General features: G+C 38.7%; 1 protein-coding gene across 1 annotated transcript in view; it reads left to right on the forward strand.

The window, feature by feature from the left end:
• The first annotated feature begins 14140 nt into the window (after positions 1–14140).
• TMEM156 (transmembrane protein 156) overlaps positions 14141–19192 on the forward strand; it is a 49072-nt gene continuing 44020 nt past the window's right edge. Inside the window, exon 1 of the mRNA XM_049886349.1 lies at positions 14141–14290. Coding sequence (XP_049742306.1) covers positions 14203–14290 — 88 coding nt within the window. The 5' untranslated portion in view covers positions 14141–14202. The remainder of the gene's footprint in view (positions 14291–19192) is intronic.

Genomic DNA, 19192 nt, shown 5'->3' on the forward strand with positions numbered 1-19192 from the left:
GATTGTTCTCCAGATAGAGGGGTTTGTGCCATAGCAGTTACCACCATCAACATTGTAGTGGGATAATAGGAATCTGACAAGAGGAGGTTTCCTAGATGCAAATATATTAAACTCCTACGGAGGTAATAATTTATGGAGCACTTATCTGCCAAATAGGAGCCCTGCTGTTGCAGTGGGTTAAGAGCTCAGTTGCAAACCAAAAGTTTGGTGGTTCAAACCCACTAGCCTCTCTACAGGAGAAAGGTGTAGCAGTCTGCTTAAAGGTTGTTGTTGTTAGGTGTGGTGGAATCAGTTCCAACTCAAAGCGACGTTATGTACAACAGAACAAAACGCTGCCTGGTCCTGTGCCATCCTCAGAATTGTTGCTATGTTTGAGGCCATTGTTGCAGACACTGTGTCAATCCATCATCCTGAGGGTCTTCCTCCTTTTAGCTCACCCTCCAGAGGGTCAACAAAAAAGGAAGACCCACAAGAGGATGGATTGAACCTACTGTCACTATGAGTTGGAGCCGACTGGACAGCACCTAACAACAACAACTACCACTTTACTAAGTGTGATGTCCTTCACCAGGGACTGGTCCCTCCTGATAACATGTCTTCAGTAAGATGAAGTCTCACCATCCTCACTTCTAAGGAGCATTCTGGCTGTAATTCTTCCAAGACAGATTTGTTCATTCTTCTGACAGTCCATGGTACATTTGATATTCTTCGCCAACACAATAATTCGAATGCATCAATTCTTCTTTGGTCTTCCTTACTTATTGTCCAGCTTTCACATACACAGTAGGCAATTGAAAATACCATGGCTTGGATTAGGTATGTCTTTGCTTTTTAACACTTTAGAGAGGTCTTTTGCAGCAGGTTTGCACAATGCAACGTATTATTTGATTTCTTGACTGCTACTTCTGTGGGTATTGATTGTGGATCCAAGTAAAATGAAATTCTTGACAACTTCAATCTTTTCTCTGTTTATAATGATGTTGCTTGTTGGTCCAGTTGTGAGGATTTTTGTTTCCTTTATTTTGAGGCGTAATCCATACCGAAGGCTGTAGTCTTTGATCCTCATCAGTAAGGGCTTCAGGTTCTCTTCACTTTGAGCCAGCAAGGTTGTGTCATCCACGTATCGAAGGTTGTTAATGAGTCTTCCTCCAATCCTGATGCTGTGTTCGTCCTCACACAGTTGAGGCCCTCAAATTATTTGCTCAGCATATAGTTTGAATAAGTATGGTGAAAGAATACACCCCTGGTACACACCTTTCCTGATTTTAAACCACGCAGTATACGCTAGTTCTGTTTGGTCTGTGTATAGGCTCCTCATGAGCGCGATTAAGTGTTCTGGAATTCCCGTAAAGGATTACAACCCTGGATACCCAAATGGGCTGTTCTACTCTGTCCTATACAGTCACTGTGAGTCGGAATTGACTTGATGGGAACGGGTTTGGTTTTTTGGTATCTGCCAAATAGTAATCTAACGCTCTTTACGTATGTTGTCATAATCAGGCTTAGCAGAGCAGCTATGACCTTGGAGCTCATGGCAATAGGAAGGTGAGGTGAGGGGTTTTCTTACTTTGTTTCAGAGTGATGTATAAATAAAATGCCCACTTGCTTTTGGTTCTAAAAGTAATGTATATGTTCATTATTTTCTGAACTAGCTGTCTGTTTGAATGTGGTTGTTCCCCCAAAATGACATTCGGTCAGGAGATTTTTAGTGTATCTCCAGAACGAAAACCCAGTGCCAGCAAGTGGTCCAGAAGACTGACGATCAAGTTATTAGCAGAACAATGTAGCCAAATTGTGGCAGCAGCCTGGAATGGCTGAGAGGTCTGCTTAGGGATGTATTGTTCACTCCCACTTGGGGAAGTGGTTAGAAAAAGCAACATAATGTAAAACAATGAAGCACTGAGTGTAGTGCTAGTTCAAAGGGAAGTGGATGCCACAGTCAGGAAGGAGATGCCCTACTAACTCTACCACTGAAGACTCCACCTGCAAAGCACAGGCTACGTGTTTTATCTGAACCATGAAGAGCCATTTCCCCTCTTTGCAATCACACAGGCACAGATTAAAGCTACTTCAGTAGCATTGTCTTTAAGCACAAAAGACTTGTGTAAACCCACAGCCTGAACTTTTGGAATCTAGTGCCCCTTTTTAACCCTCATTTGACTTTTCATTGTTAACATTTGTGCGCATTAACAGCAAATGACATTCTTCTCACAGTTATTTTTTTCCCTCTCATAGTTAATTGTTGTTCAGTTTTGGACTTATAACTCCGCCTTTTTCTTTAAGATCCATAGTGAGAAAGACTAGAAAAAGTGCCACAATCAAATCAATTACAATTGTAGTAAAAAGATGAATTCTAATTTAAGAAATAGGAATTCCCATACACCATCGCCTTTTTCCCTAATACATTAAATACCTTATTCTGTCCTGAAATTTTCCATTTGTCGTACTAACCTGTGTTTTCAGCTAATTTGCTCCCCCACCCCAATAAAAGCAAGTCAAATAAAACATTCCTACATATCTGGCTCTCTGCTACTGACCTCAGCTCCTACCCTGCTTGCTCTCATCTTGCTCCTCCACACCAGACTCTTTCTTCTCCCGCCAGCACACTTGCCTGTGAAACCTTCCATGGCCCTCTGCCTGGAAGGCTTGTAGTTATTCTGGTCACACGTCTGACTCCCTCTTCCTTCAGGTCTCTGTTTGTATGAATGTCACCTTTCCTGACTACCTAGGTTAAACCTGCAATCCCCCACTGTACTACTCTCTATCCCCTCACTTCCCAGCACTTGGCACCACCTGATGTTGTTGTGTGCCTTTGAGTTGATTCCAAATCATTGTGACTCTATATGACAGAGTAGAACTGCCCTGTAGGGTTTCCAAGGCTGTAATCTTTACGGGAGCAGATTGCCAGGTCTTTCTCCTTTGGAGCCGCTGGATGGGTTTGCACTGCCAAACTTTCAGTTAGCAGCCGAGGGCTTAACTGTTGTGACACCAGGGCTCCTTACATACATCTGTTTCTCTCTCTACCCCCACTAGAATGTAAGCTTCATGAGAGCAGAAACTTGTATGTATAGCTCATTGTTATATCTCCAGTGTCTAGTACTTACACTGCTGCATAGAAGATACACAGTATTTTTTTAATGAATGAATGACTCCACATAGAAAAGACAACTGGTATTCCTTTTTGCAATGGTTAAAGGGCTTCCATACAATTTATTTTATAACTGAGTCATTTAAATTAGGCATATTAATAAAAAGTTCTAAAATACAGTGCAGTCTATCCTATTAGAATTTGAAAAGGCTGTTTTTAATCTCTCTCATACTGGAAATAATAAGGAACAAAATTTGAAGAAGCATTTGCAGCTAAGAATCTATGAGATCTTACAACTTGGCTGGCCCATAAAGCATCCATAGACTCAGAAAGTAATGACAGATCAGTAAATGCTGTGAAGGTCTTAATATTTTTCCCAAAGATGAAACAATATATCAGTGATCAGAAGTGGAATAGTTGAGCCTAAAATTTGATTACTTTGCTGATAACTTGATAGATCGTGCCAATATGATGACCTTTATGAGTGCCCAAATAATTTTAACTGACGACAATCATGATGCTGAAGTTAACAATTACTGTTTTGATCTGGGTAAAGTGTAGATGATAGATAACAAGCAAAACTTATCCCTAGTGTGTAGATGCTCTTAACAAAGAAATGGTTTGACTTTTCATTTTCTGCTTGGATTATAAGGGATGTGGGGGGCGCGGGTAATAAAAGATAAGGGACCAAGGCTTAAGCTATTGTTATATATACCATATAAGTTCAAAATCTGGATTCCAGGAATGGGGTTGGGGTAGTTCTTTTCAGATACAAACTAGAATTATTTTTTAAAGAGTATTTCTGCTAGCCATGTTTTAACATGTAAGAACCTCCTATTAAAAGACACAATTATGTAAGGTATAAGCAGTTCATACCCTTGGAAGGAGATTCTCCAGGTAGGGAGAGACAGGTAGCCAAGTAATCCCAACTTTGTCTCCTAAAGTTCACCTCAGATTCTAACTCTGCTTACTTGTGGGTCCCCATGGTTATTTGTTTCCTTTTTAACATTGCTCAAATGTTAAGATGTGTTTCCAACTCAACTACAAAAAGACAAATAACCCAATTAAAAAATGGGCAAAGGATATGAACAGGCACTTCGCTAAAGAAGACATGCAGGTAGCTAATAGATACATGAGGAAATGCTCACAATCATTACCCATTAAAAAAAAATTTTTTTTTTTTTTAGAGAAATGCAAATCAAAACTACAATGAGATTCCATCTCCAGTAAGGCTGGCATTAATCCAAAAAACACAAAATAATAAATTTCGAAGAGGTTGTGGAGAGACTGGAACACTTCTACACTGCTGGTGGGAATGTAAAATGGTACAACCACTTTGGAAATTGATTTGATGCTTCCTTAAAAAGCTAGAAATAGAACTACCATATGATCCAGCAATCCCACTCCTTGGAATATATCCTAGAGAAATAAGAGCCTTTACATGAAGAGATATATGCACACTCATGTTCATTGCAGCACTGTTTACAAAAGCAAAAAGATGGAAGCAACCAAGGCGCCCATCAATGGATGACTGGAAAAATGAATTATCTTATATTCACACAGTGGAATACTATGCATCAATGAAGAACAATGATAAATCCATGAAGCATTTCATAACATGGAAGAATCTGGAAGGCATTATGCTGAGTGAAATTAGTCAGTTGCAAAAGGACAAATATTGTATGAGACCACTATTATAAGAACTTGGGAAATAGTTTAAACAGAAAAGAAAATATTCTTTGGTGGTTACGAGAAGGGGGAGGGAGGGAAGGAGAGGGGTACTCACTAATTAGATAGTAGATAAGAACTACTTTAGGTGAAGGGAAAGATAACACACAATATAGGAGAGGTCAGCACAACTGGACTAAACTAAAAGCAAAGAAGTTTCCTGAATAAACTCAATCCTTCAAAGGCCAGTGTAGCAGGGGTGGGAGTTTGGGGACCATGGTTTCAGGGGACATCTAGGTCAATTGGCATAATGAAATCTATTAAGAAAACATTCTGCATCCCACTTTGGAGAGTGGCATCTGGGGTCTTAAATGCTAACAAGTGGCCATCTAAGATGCATCAATTGGTCTCAACCCACCTGAAGCAAAGGAGAATGAAGAGCACAAAGACACAAGGTAATTATGAGCCCAAGAGACAGAAAGGGCCACATAAACCAGAGACTACATCAGCCTGAGACCAAAAGCACTAGATGGTGCCCGGCTATAACAAATGACTGCCCTGACAGGGAACACAACAGAGAACCCCTGAGAGAGCAGAAAAGCAGTGGGATGCAGACCTCAAATTCTTATAAAAAGACCAGGTTTAACGGTCTGACTGAGACTAGAAGGACCTTGGAGGTCATGGTCCCCAGACCTTCTGTTAGCCCAAGACAGGAACCATTCCCAAAGCCAACTCTTCAGACAGGGATTGGACTGGACTATGAGATAGAAAATGATACTGGTGAAGAATGAGCTTCTTGGCTCAAGTAGACACATGAGACTATGTGGGTAGCTCCTGTCTTGGGGGTAAGATAAGAAGGCCGTGGGGGACAGAAGCTGGCTGGATGGACACCGGAATACAAGGTGGAGAGAAGGAGTGTGCTATCTCAGGGAAAGAGCAACTAGCAGTATATAGCAAGGTGTATGTAAATTTTTGTGTGAGAGGCTGACTTGATTTGTAAACTTATACTTAAAGCATAATAAAATTTTAAAAAATTTTAAATAACAAAAAAAAAATGTGTTTCCATTACCACAACTAAGTCAATCCAGGATTTTCAAAATAAACTGAAAAGGAGAATAAAAATTAAATTATTATGGAAAATATAAGGAACACCAATAACTTCATTCATTTATTCAGCTACTTCTCCATAGTTTCTACTCTCCTGGGAACAAACTTCCATCTCCAAAGGGCAGGTATAAATTTGCAAGCAATCTGCCTTATTTCCTTCCCTATTGGGTTCCTTTCTTTCTGGACACAGTAAGGCCATTTTTCTGTCTTTCACATGGGAGCCAGCAAGCTTGCTCCAGTCACAGTTCCAATCACAATCACATATACTCCTGCTTAATTTTAACTTCTGGTCAGAAGGATAGGGCTTAGTGACAAATTTCAGGACCTTGGTGATTGACCCAATATACGAGCTGTTTCTTCTGGTGAGACTTCCTCAATTTTTACACATGGAGGAAATGTCATTACAAGCCCATTGCCAGGCCACTCCTTACAGTCCGTCACCAGAGCGGTCACACAAGAACTGCCTGTGCACGGTGCTGGGGGCAGGCAGGAGGAATGTGCATTCTCTCATGCACATATTTCCAGTCATCCATTAGTAAGTAGGCCTCCTAAAATCAGGCTGCATTCTCTGACTGGAAAACAGGTTTTTTAAAACAGGCTTTAAACACCTCCTTCCAGCCTCCCTAACCTTTTCAAAATACAAACCTAACTCTGTTCATCCTCAGGGCCCTGCTTAAACATGTTTTAATAACTCTATTGCCTTCAAGGTAAAGACCAAACACCTTAGCATGGTTGAAAAGTCCTTCATAATCTAAACCTTGTCTACTCCAGCTCTGTGTCCATTCTGAATGATTTAGTTTCCAGAATGTATAATTTATCCCACAATTATGCATTTGAATGTGTTCCCTTTATCTGGAATTCCTTTCCTTTCCGATACCTGCTTGCCTAAATCCTTCAAGGTTCAACTCAAGGGTCACCTCCTCTGACAATCTTTATCCTGGACTTCCTAAGCTGAGTGTTTTCCTTTTCTGTTATGTCATCTGTCTGCCCCTCTATGGTAGCGATTGTCTGATGAACTGTGAACACTGGTTTACTTGTCTGTCCCCCCTGACTAGCTGAGAGGTCTTTGATGGCAGACACTCATAAATAATCGCTGAATGAATGAAAAAACACCTCTTCCCTATGAACCTTTGGGAAATAACAATTTATTAGAGCGCGGATATTTTTTCCCTGAGCCTTATAACATACACAGATAGGACCTTTCCTTTAATTTATAGTGTTATACTACCAGTTTCATGAAACTTTAGAATGTCCTTAATAGAAGGTTCCGTAAACTTGAAAAGTCAAAGAAGTGAACACGAAGTACTTGTATTTATTTCCATGCGTAAAAAAAAAAAAAACTTCCAGCATCTCAATTTACTTATTTTACTTAACAACAACAAAAAAAAGTTGCAAGACTTCTAATTGATGTTGACGTCTCATGAGTTAAAAAACGTTCCAGGATGTATCTTTGTATTTGCTTTCTTACTTCCTGATTCACTGTCTACCAGACAGGGCCCTCCCACCCTCTTGAAATCTGGCTTTTTTTTTTTTTTTAACTTTCTTGGAGAATAAATTCATAGTTATTAGGCAAGGTTGGGGGGCAATGGCGGTTCAGTGGTCAAATTCTCCCCTTCCACGCAGAAGACAAGAGTTCAATTCCTGGCCAATCGATACACCTCAAGTGCCGTCACCACCTGTCAGCCAAGGCTTGCGGGTTGCTATGATGCTGAACAGGTTTCAGCGGAGATTCTAGACCAAGACAGACTAGGAAGAAAGGTCTGGTGATCTACTTCCATAAATTAGCTAATGAAAACCTAGGGATCACAACGGTCTGATCCATAACTGACCATAGGGATGGCACAGGACACAGCAGCGTTTTGTTCAGTGTGCATGGTGTCACCGTAAGTCTAGGACCAATCTGACTGCAGCTAACAGCAACATGCCAGGTTAGGCATGTAAGTTTGTTACTGTGTTGATGGCTTATTTATAGACTCTTCATCCAGCAACAATTAATAAATAGTATAAAAAAGCTTATGGTACAGAAGACACTGCACTTCTTGCTGTAGGGGAGAGAATGAACAAAGATGAGTCAGACAGATATATGAACTGAAAAGTTGCTTTCAATCATTATGCTTCCTCTTCCATTTTCTTCATCTTTTTAAATGCACACATCCCTCTGTGTTCACACTTGTGTTCTATATTCAGGGACTATACTTAGCACAGAATTCTTGGGAAAAGATCTGGCTGAGTAACAAGCAGCTGACCTGAGATACAAAAACAGTGGGTGAGTACAAGGTGGCACGCACTATTCACACTCAAAGACACTCTCAGGGCCAATGGTCTAAACAATACACGGGGGAAGGGAGAAGAAAAACTAGCATTTCATTCGTTGCCCAGACCCCCATCCCTAAGAAAATCAGGAAATAGTGTTACTCAGATTCAGAAGGCTTCTCTCATTGCTGCCAGTTCTTTTTATCTGAGATTGGACCAAATACTTTCAGACTGAGCAAATGAGTTTACTCTCTTTCCTAAGGAGTCAAATGTTATAATTTAGCATCATAAACAATGTTTTGATTGTGCTTTCCTGTTTCTTTATACACATAACCAACAAGATAATACATTTCAATGTCAAATTCATTGCCAGAAACTTTGTTCCCAGAGGCTGAAATACAACAGCAACAACAACAACAACAAAAAACCAAACCCATTGCCATCGAGTTGATTCCAACTCTTAGTGACCCTATAGGACAGAGTAGAGCTGCCTATAGAGTTTCCAAGGCTATAGTCTTTACAGGAGGAGGTTGCTATATCTTTCTCCTGAGGAGCCACTGGTAGGTTGGAACCACGGACCTTTTGGTTAGCAGCCCAACGCTTAACCATTATGCCACCAGGGCTCCGAAGTACAACAGAAGCCTAGGAATACATTCTAGAGTGGTTTCCTCTTCTTGCCCCCATCTTTGAATGTATTGGTTGTGCAGACATGCCTGCCTCATATACCTTTTAGGGAAAGTAGCCCCACCAGGTTCTTTCCTACATAGGTGGCTATTTCAGTGCAGTGTGTTTTGTTAGTGAAAACAAACTCTGCCTTTTCTTTCACATATGATTGGGGTGGGGACAGTGCAGGCAAAGCAGCCACAAATGGGCTGGGCATGAGAAGGTTCCTCACCTCTAAGGAGGCCTGTGTGTGAAGGCCTGGGGCAAACTCTGCCCAGTCCCTTGTGTTCTAAACACGGTGGTGGCAAACCAAACCAGTCAGGCCCTCTGGGGAAGAAATTAACTAGGTGAATAATGAGAAGTCAGGTCCATGAGCCGCAGCCTGTGTTCTGAGCAACACCGAGCCCCTTTTCTGGTTCTCAGAGCAGCTGACTGGCACGCGGTTGGCCTGGCTGATCCTGCTGTTGAAGGGTGACTTGCCGTGTGCCCTCATGCCCTAAGTTTCTTCACAATAATCTCACTACAGCCACTGAAGGTAACGAGGCAAGCAATGGCATCAAGGTCACCCCCAGCCGGCCTCCTGGGCATCTTCTGCCCTGAGGCTCTCTCTGGTATTCTCTTCAGTTACATTCAGGCTGCGGCCCAGGGGAAAGCTGCCAGCCTCAGGGACAGCACCATAACCCCTTTCACAGTAACCTAAATAATCTCTATTTCTAAAAAAGGCTTTGTGTGTGAGAGCGAGAGAGAGATGCTTGAGTTATAATTTACATATACTAAAATCTCTTTTTAGTGTACAGTTTTATGAGTTTTGACTAATGAATCAGTTGTATAATCACCACCATCATCAAGATAAAGAACATTCTCATCACTCTAAAAATTCCCTCATGGCCTTCATAGTCAACCCCTCCCTCTACCTTCAGCCTCTGGCAACTGCTGATCTGTTTCTGTCCCTGTAGCTTTGCCTTTTCCCAAATGTCATATAAATGGCATCATACAAGACCTTCATTAGCATCCTTATTTAAACTAACACGTGACTTCCAGACTCCTTCCTAACACATTTCACCCTGGTAAGTTGCCTTATGTTTTTCAGAACACTTACATTATCTGAAAATAAATGCTTATCTTTATTTACTTGATTATTGCCTCTCATTCTAATATACATTCACACTAAAATGTGAGGGCAACGATTTTGCCCCATTTGCTTTTGCTATTGTATCTCCAGGGCTCGGAACCCTGTCTGACATTACATAAGTGTTAAATAAATATTTGAAGGAAGAATTGCAAAATGAATGAGGAGAGTGGAACATTCCTGAACCCTCTCCATACTCAAATGGACCTCGTTAATAAGAGATTCCTCCCCCCGCCCCCACCCCGATGTGTTAATCCAAGCATGGCTGTGTTGCCAAAGTAGATGGCTAATCTGCAAGTAACACAGTTAGGAGTAATTAGGCTGATCCAGATTATGCATTGCTTTTTAAATTCACTTTCTGGATGACTAGATTGCATAGGCTAGAACCAGTCTGAAGTAAGTAAGATGGAACTAATGATAGTAACAAGTTCACAGGGTTGTCATGAGGATTACATGACTTAAAGTAAGTGAAGTACCTGCTTGATTCTTCTCAATAGGGGTACAGATGGGGGGAGGGCAATTTTGCCCCAATTTTTGTCACATTTGGGAATGTCTGGAGACATTTTGGGTTATCACAACTGGGGGTGGCAGGGATGGAGGTGATACTGGCATGCTGCTCAACATTCCACAATGCACGGGATGGTCTTCCTGCAATAAAGAGTGATCTGGCCTAAAATGTCAACAGTGTGGGGGTTGAGAAACCCTGGGTTAGAGCAGCGTCTGGCACATACCCATTGCCATTGAGTGTATTCTGACTCATAGTGACACTACAGAACAGAGTAAAACTAACTGCCCCATAGAGTTTCCTAGGCTGTAATCTTTACCGAAGCTGACATCGACATCAGCTGGGGGGTTCAAACCTCCCATCTTTTGGTTAGCAGTTGAGTGCTTAACCACTGTGCCACCAGGGCACCTTAGTCTATCACTCAATAAACCAGAAACCAAACCCATTGTTGTTGTGTTGATTCCAACTCATAGCGACTCTGTAGGATAGAGTAGAACTGCTCTATAGGGTTTTTGAGGCTGTAAATGTTTATGGAAGAAGACTGCCACATCTTTCTCCCCCGGAGTGGCTGGTGGGATTGAACTGCCAACCTTTTGGCTAGCAGTCAAACACTTAACCACTGTGCCACCGTAGAGAGGGCTATACAGTATTTGTGTTTGCTCTTATCGTATTATTCTCGGGAGTTCCTGGGTGGTACAAATGGTTAAGCACTTGACTACTAGCTGAAAAGTTGGCAGTTTGAACCCACCTGGGAGCACCTCAGAAGACAGGCCTGGTGAGCTTCTTCTGAAAGGTCACAGCTTTGACCACCCAGTGGAGCACAGTTCTACTCTGACACTCATGGGCCGCCGTAAGTCGAAATTCACTCCACAGCAACTAACAAAAAACCACCACCAAAACCATTATTCTTTTACTGCCTGCATGGCCATTCTTGATAAATATTCTTGCACAGCCTGAGTTGCAACAGGCAAAGTGAGGTGGCCGTATAGCAAGGTGATTGCGGGCATTAAGTCTTCAGTCAGACCCTCTGGGTTTGAATCCTAGCTTTGCTCTTTACTGACCATGACTTTGAGCAAGTTGCTTGACTTCTCTATACATCATTTTCTTTGTTTACAAAATTTGGGTTCATAATAGCAAATCCCTTAAAGGGTTGCTGGGGGGTTGAATGAAATAATCCATGTAAAAATTCAATACTGCAGTGGCACGTAGTAAATGCTCAATAAATGTTCTGTGTCATTGTTGTTTTGTCATTTTGATTTCCAAAAGATCTTTCCATAGAATATAGTGAAGGGTTCAGGGAGAGTTTCAATTAGGAAAAGAAAAGAAAATATACTGCTCATAAAATACATATACCCAGCATATAATATAGCATGTATATATTTAATATAATAATACATAATTATATACAATTAAATTCAAACCATCATTATTTTTTTGAGTATATTAGTCTTGCTTTCCGAGTAGAGCGCTCCTTAAAATAAAGGATTCTCTCTTTTTAAAACTTTGTATCTAGCACACATTGTGCAATTGTTTAATTAAGACTTTCACTCTTAATTAGAAGTATGAACACATTAAAGTATTTTGAGAATCTGGGTCTCAGATATGAAATAAAAGACTCAGGAAAGTTAAACGTGAATGCAGCGCAGCAACCTCTTTGGATTTGTTAAGAGTTTATTCCTTCATTGAGGTAGGAGGCCCCACAGTGGGTGAGTAAATGTAGACTTGTAGCCCTCAGAAATTCCGAGAATCTCTTTTTTATAATCTTAATATATGCGAAGGTGCTTTGGAAATTGTAAAATGAAACAATGGAAATGTGGGCCATCACTATTATTATCAACTCTAACAAGTTATAAGGTATTAGAAAGTTAGAGATTTCCATTGTTAAGGAGATGGCTAGGCTTTTTACATTTGTTAGTATTCATTTCAGGCAACAAGTAAAATTTGTATTTAAGAATAAACAACTACTTGATAAACTATTCTTTATTTGGTATAACATTATAAGTACAATGGGGGAAAATTGTGTTTCTCAACATAAAATTTTAGGTACATATTCTCCCATATTTTATATTCTGTCACAAAATAGCTGGAAAAAAAATTTACAAAATGAAAAGGCAAATGACAAACTGGGAAAACGTTTGCAACATATTGCCATCAAGTTGATTTTGTCTCATGGTGACCCCATGTGTGTCACAGTAGAGCTGTGTTCCATAGGGTTTTCAGTGGCTGATTTTTTAGAAGTAGATTGCTAGGCCTTTCTTCTGAGGAACCTCTGGGTGGACTTGAACTTCCAACCTTTCAGTCAGTAGCCAACAGGGACTCCAGCACATGTGAGAAAGGGTATATATTCCCAAGGGAGAAAAAGACCTTATAGACTGACAAGAATTTATGATTAAAATGCTTGCTCTCAAAAGTAAGAGTCAAATGTCTGGTAGGATCAAAACAGAGTCAAAATGGGAAGTTGAGCTTCCACTGACCAATTAATGAAAACTGAGATGGAGAAGGCTTAAGGGACAGGGCCTCCCACTCCCTTACTCCCTTGTGAGCTTGTCTACCATAGACTGCTGCCTGACCTGTGCTCCAATATGTCTCAGTTCGGAACACGGTGCAGGCCTTGACTCCCACTACTTCACCTCTTCCTCAGAAATCATCTTTGATGCAGTTGGTAAAATAGGTTTTGACCATGTCAGATGTTCTACTCCCATTTTGACACTTCTTGACCTCAGATGCTAAGGTCTCTTACCTATGATTCCCATCTGTCTATCAAGTTGTCTTTTCAATCAGAACAGAAAGTTCATTCAAACAACATATTTATAACACAGCCTTTATACTCCTCCCCCTTCTCCCAGTCACGCTTTGTTCCATAAAGCCCAGGGTTGATGGGTCAGAACAAGAAGTAGAATACATGGAAATGGATGGTGATGGAGGTGCAGGAGGGAGTGAATAGGGAGAAAATTATTGGAGCTATCCGGTACCATTTTTTAAAAGCCATCAAAAACACTGGATAACTGTACTTTCTAAGTGAAAATATTTATTGGCACATGTATTTATTCAACTCAAGTTTGCTCTACCCTTCATTTATATTCAAAGTATTTTATTTCACTGCAACTATCATAATGAAAGATCTTTTCCTGAAATGGTAGCTGAAAATGTGGATTCTGTAATGATAATTGCAGCGTTTACAGGCGTAATGATAATGAGTTCGGTTCTACTGTTTGTATGCTGCAAAGTAAAATAGAATCCAAATTTTGCACTTGTCTAGTTCATTCTCACATTTTTAACTGTTTTACTGGACATAGTATTTCTCAACACCAGAATCCAGCGTAGCACCTTGCACTTAAAAAGTCATCAGCAATCATTTAATGAATAAATGAATGAATGACATCCCTACAACCTGGATGTGATTGACAATCCATCATTTTTTTTTTTAATTTTGGTTAGTATATTGTGGGTTTACATTTACTCACACAGATTGGTGAACATGGGAAAATATCTGCAATATTAGATAAAACAAGACCCCCTTTGCTTCTTGAGATCATTTTATTTGTCTTTCTTGTTGAGGAAAGAGTTTGAAAGTGCTTATTAGAGAGTAGCTCTCCTAATGGAAAGTGGCTCAAAATGAAGAAGTCTCAGTTCAAGTCCTCTTTTTTTTTTTTTGAAGTCTTACCGAAAAGGAAGTGAATATGAGGTAAATTGCATTAACTTAAAGCACCACAGAGATGCAACTCAAAGCCGGAAGAAACGTATCATCAATGCACTGGCTGGGAGCACATTTGTGTCATGTGAATAGACATGACAAAAACGGCCCTCCTCAAACTATTTGTGGCGATAATAATCACAATCATTTTAATTTTGCCAGAATATTTCAAGACACCAAAAGGTATGTAATCTGTTTCCTTTTTTTAATTTTTAAAAAATTATGTCTGCTAAAGATTCTTCTGAAAGTCTCCTGTGTCTGAAAAATTACAATGAGATGGCAATTTTAACTGTTACATACTTCAGAAACCTTATTCGTATTACTTAATTATCGTAACTTAAAAATGAAAAGAAACATTAAAGATATGTAGTTCAAATTTGAAACATTGAGTTTATAATCGTCTCATCACACGAGTTTGCGCTTTGAAACAGTTCCCTTAAAAAGTCGTAAATGTGTTTTTACTTACTGTAGTCATTTAATAAAGTGAGATTTATTATATTAAAAAGTGCTGGACTTCCTTCCATCACCGCTATTTCGCACAAATAATTTACTGCCACTTTTTGAAAACTAAAAGTAATTAGATATCTTCAAAATAAGTTAAAATAAGATGGGTGTAACTTTAAGCAGGTGTGTGTCTGCCTGTGTGTTCATGACCAGAGAAAAATGGGACAAAATTAACTCTGTGAACATTTCCAGAGAATTGTGATATGATTGTTAAACCTAGATTAGGAAAGCAATGTAAATTTAAGCTGTTTTTGTATGTTAATAAAAGATTTGAAAATGTAGTCATATGATTGGATGGTAATTGTGCTCCCTAGCATTTAATACTAAAAAAAGTAAAAAAGACAATGGTGTCTTATTATTAAAAAGTTCTCCATGAGTTTGATTAAAATATATTTGGTGACTTGCTACAATGATTATTTAATGTTGCAAATACATGATGCTAAGTAGATAGATAAAAATATTTTTGCTAATTATATTTGATGACGTATTGCAATGATTATTTAATGTTGCATATGCATGATGTTAAGTAGCCAGATAAAAATATTTTCTTCTAAGTAAACACTATGATTATGCAATTTTGTGAATGATTGTATTGTTCAAATTTCTCTTGATTTGATGGCATTATATCGCTTAGATAAAACAACTATAACATATACTGTTAATGCTTGGCTTCACTGAGTGAAAACTTCATAAAGATTTAGAATTAGAATAAAGTTCAGTGTTGTGTAAAAGTTAAATAGGCTGAGAGGAAGCTCATAAACTAGTTCCCTAAGATAGCTCATATAGGTCATATAACAAAAAAAAAAAAACAAAAAGAAAAAAATCCAAACTCATTGCCATCGAGTTGATTTCGACACACAGCGACCCTATACGATAGAGTAGAACTGACCCATAGGGTTTCCAAAGAGCACCTAGTGGATTCGAACAGCCAGCCGACCTTTTGGTTAGCACTTAACCACTACACCAGCAGGGTTTCCATAGGTCATACAGATGACCACCAACAACAGTAGATTGCCAACAACAACAACAAAGCGTCTCCAAAAAATTCAGCTTGGATGTGATGAAAACTGGGTAGTAAGCCTGAAAAAAATCTAGTAAACTATTTGCTAAGTATTGGTTAGGGTTTTATGAGAACTGGTAACTATAAGAGCATGTTGAAGTTTTTGTGTTTGAGGCTGAGGTTTCTCAAGGTGTGAAGTGTGGTTTTTGGAGTAGCTGCAGGAAGAAAGAAGACAGTTGAAATAAATTTATGAGGGCACACCTTTGAGAGCTTTCGCGCCCTTTCTATCTGTGGGTAGAAGCAAGAGCTTTTATGAAGTCCTTCTTAGTCAAACTTCACCGACCTAAAGTAATGTGTCAGTTCTCATTAATCTTGTTAATAATCAACCATCATAACGATTTTTGTTCTCTTAGTTTCATAACTGATTACATCAGCTTCCTATACTCCATTTCCTGCCTCCCTCAAACTTAAAATAGCTGCTTGTTTCTCTTTTCCTGGTCCAAGAACAGAATAGATATTTCCTCAAACTTTTTTTGGATTTGTTTGGGGATTTTGTTTCAAAGAAATCCTAGTTGGGGCCAACAAACAAAAACCTTTGAAAACTACCGCCTTAGCCTGATGCTATTTAGTGGTAAAAGAAAGAAAAAAAGAAAAAGAGCTTTTTTTTTTCAAGCACAAAAGCCACCATGAATGGGAAGTTGATTGTTAGGCAAAATGTTTTATCTGTGCAATAGTTTAATAATAATGCTTTACATTTTTATAATGGTTTATGGATCACCAGGAACGTGTCCATATGTTGTTGTTGTTAAGTCCCATCAAGTCAGTTCTGACTCATAGTGACCCTGTATACTACAGGATGAAACATCGCCCAGCCATGCTCACAATCTTTGTTATGCCTGAGCCCATTGTCCACATAGCTTCACTTAATAGAGTCCTATATTATATCCTTAAACTATGGAGACTTGACCATATTTGTGTGCTTTTTTGTTAGTAGCTTTTGATCATGGTTAATAGTTGGTCTCTTAAATGAGTTGACTCGTCAACCTATGTATTTCACAAAATAAAATACCTGGAAAAATTATTTAGGTAATAAGCTAAGAGTGTTCTAGAAATGCTACAATTAACCTGGAGATCCCCATGTTTAGTCTTACCCTCTCAATTAGATGCTGTGTCCTTTTTTTTTTAAATCATTTTTTCTCTTGTGTCCTGTACACTCTAATTTCTAAGATAAATACTATAAAATGATTTTACTTATAAATTATTCACTGATACTCTGTCTTTAACATGTCAAATGAATTCAAAAAGAATCTTAATGAGAAATAATGTATTCCCAAGGTTTAATAGATTTTATTTCAAATTAATAAACCCTCTGAAGCCCTAGGTTAAAAATAGAGCACTGTGTTTGATCATTTTTCATCAAGGATGTATCTGAGTCTCTGAATAATCACTAGGAGGAATATTTAAATATCACAATTACACAGTGTAAGCTATTAGGCTAACTTTCCCAAAGAAGAGGGACTTTAACAAATTCTTCAATGCCATTTGAGACTTTTAATGAGTTTGCATTGGGTATGCAGTAGGCAAGATATACTATTCTACAGCAGTGGTTTTAACCTTCCAAATTATTTGAAAGCCAGTTTATACTAAGATATAATAATGGCTTGATATATTACATGTAGATAATGAAGACATAAAGGGGAGGAGATATATTTTGAATCAGAGCTTCGTGCAATTAAGGGTGCTGGGTTGCTCCCAGACAAGAAACTTTGCCAACCTGCTTTTGTTGGACTTGAACTTTAAGAGAGATCTGGTTCTTTCTCCCAGAAAGCTCCGCAATCATTTGTTTATTCTTTCACTCATCTAGAGTGTCTACTGTGTCCTAAGAACTGTGCCAAAAGACCCGGGGATACAAAGATGAAAAAGCAATTCCTTCTTTAATAAGTTTTCAGTCCGGGGGAGGATAAACTGACAAAAAATTAAATACAGTACCAAAAAAAAAACCCAAACCTGTTGCTGTCGAGTCCATTCCGACTCATAGAGAACCTACAGGACAGAGTAGAAGAACTGGCCCTTAGGGTTCCCAAGGAGCACCTGGTGAATTTGAACTACCTTTTTGGTTAGCAGCCGTAACTCTTAACCACTACGCCATCAGGTTTAAAAACAAACAAACAAACAAACAACAAACAAACTACCAGTTGCCTTTAAGTTGACTGACTCAAGGTGATTCCATGTGTTTCAGAATAGAACTGTGTTCCATAGTGTTTTCGGTGGCTGCTTTTCTGGGAGATCACCAGGACTTTTCTTCAAGGTGCCTCTGGGTGGGCATGAACCTCCTGCCTTTTAGTTAGCGAAGGAGGAGAGACTCTAATTACTATAAAAAAAAAAAAAAAAAAAGTTATGTAAAATGGTGCAATGGGAACATAAAAGTTGCTTCTGGGCCCGTCTGGGGGAAGATGTTCCTGCCATTTTAGTTTGCAAAGAGAAATAACAACTGTTAGAGTTTGAAGGATCACTTAATATTCTTCCTTACCTGCCTGTGCAAGCTCTAAGAGAAGCAATTATTATTGATGTTCAGATGAAATTCCCTCATATTAATGTCTTAAAATTTCCTGAAACCAGAAACCATAGTGAGTTATATAAGTGTACTTCCAAGGATCCATGGCAATGTTGGACAGGAATAGCATAGACAAAAACACCTCGAACCTAATTTTATCTAGCTGTTTTGACTTCCTCGCATACTTTTAAGAGCCAAACTGACATAAACTATGTTTACCAGCTTTCATTTCCCCTTCCATTTCACACTTTCTGATGGAAATGGCAGTGTAATGAGCAGTGAAATGAAATAAAACAGTGAATAAAGGATAAAAGAACTTCAAGCACTTATAATTTCTAGGATAAACCCTGAAATATATGAGCATATGTACACTCACTTATGTCTGTATAATAAAGAATAGCATATCAAGGGTAACTACAATTAATTTGCCTACAGTGTTATCCTAGCTCTCAAAAACAGTCACTTTATTTTCTTTCTAGTAACTGGCTCATTAATGATATAATCAGTAATCCTCAATGAGGTTTGGAATATAGTCTTTTTATGACTATTTTAATTTTAAAAAATTCAACAAATACTCATATTTACATGTGCCAGGTACTATATCAAATGCTTTTACAAATAATAGCACTTTTAACTCATATTAAGTATTTTAACCCTGGTGAGGCATTGTTTTCAAGAGAGACTATTCTGAAAATCTTTGGAAATAAGAACTAAAACTAGATGGATAAAGTTACTTTGTCATAAGACTTTGCATCTTATTGAATTTTCTGAATCATTACGGTTTCAACATGGCAGATTTGACACGATATTTTTATTTATATATATTTTAGACAATATGTTCTGGGAAAAATACTACTGAATATAATATTTTTTCATTCCTTTGGCAGAACTGGCCTTACGGTCTCATCAATTATGTTAGAATGCCAACAACCCTTGCTTAGAATTCCTTTTAACTGCTTATCTCATTACTTGGGTAGATAAATGCTCTCTCAGTATATATTTATTGCTTTTGTAGAGAAAAATGATT

Source organism: Elephas maximus, chromosome 5 (genome assembly GCF_024166365.1).
Source record: "Elephas maximus indicus isolate mEleMax1 chromosome 5, mEleMax1 primary haplotype, whole genome shotgun sequence".
Classification (NCBI taxonomy): Eukaryota; Metazoa; Chordata; class Mammalia; order Proboscidea; family Elephantidae; genus Elephas; species Elephas maximus.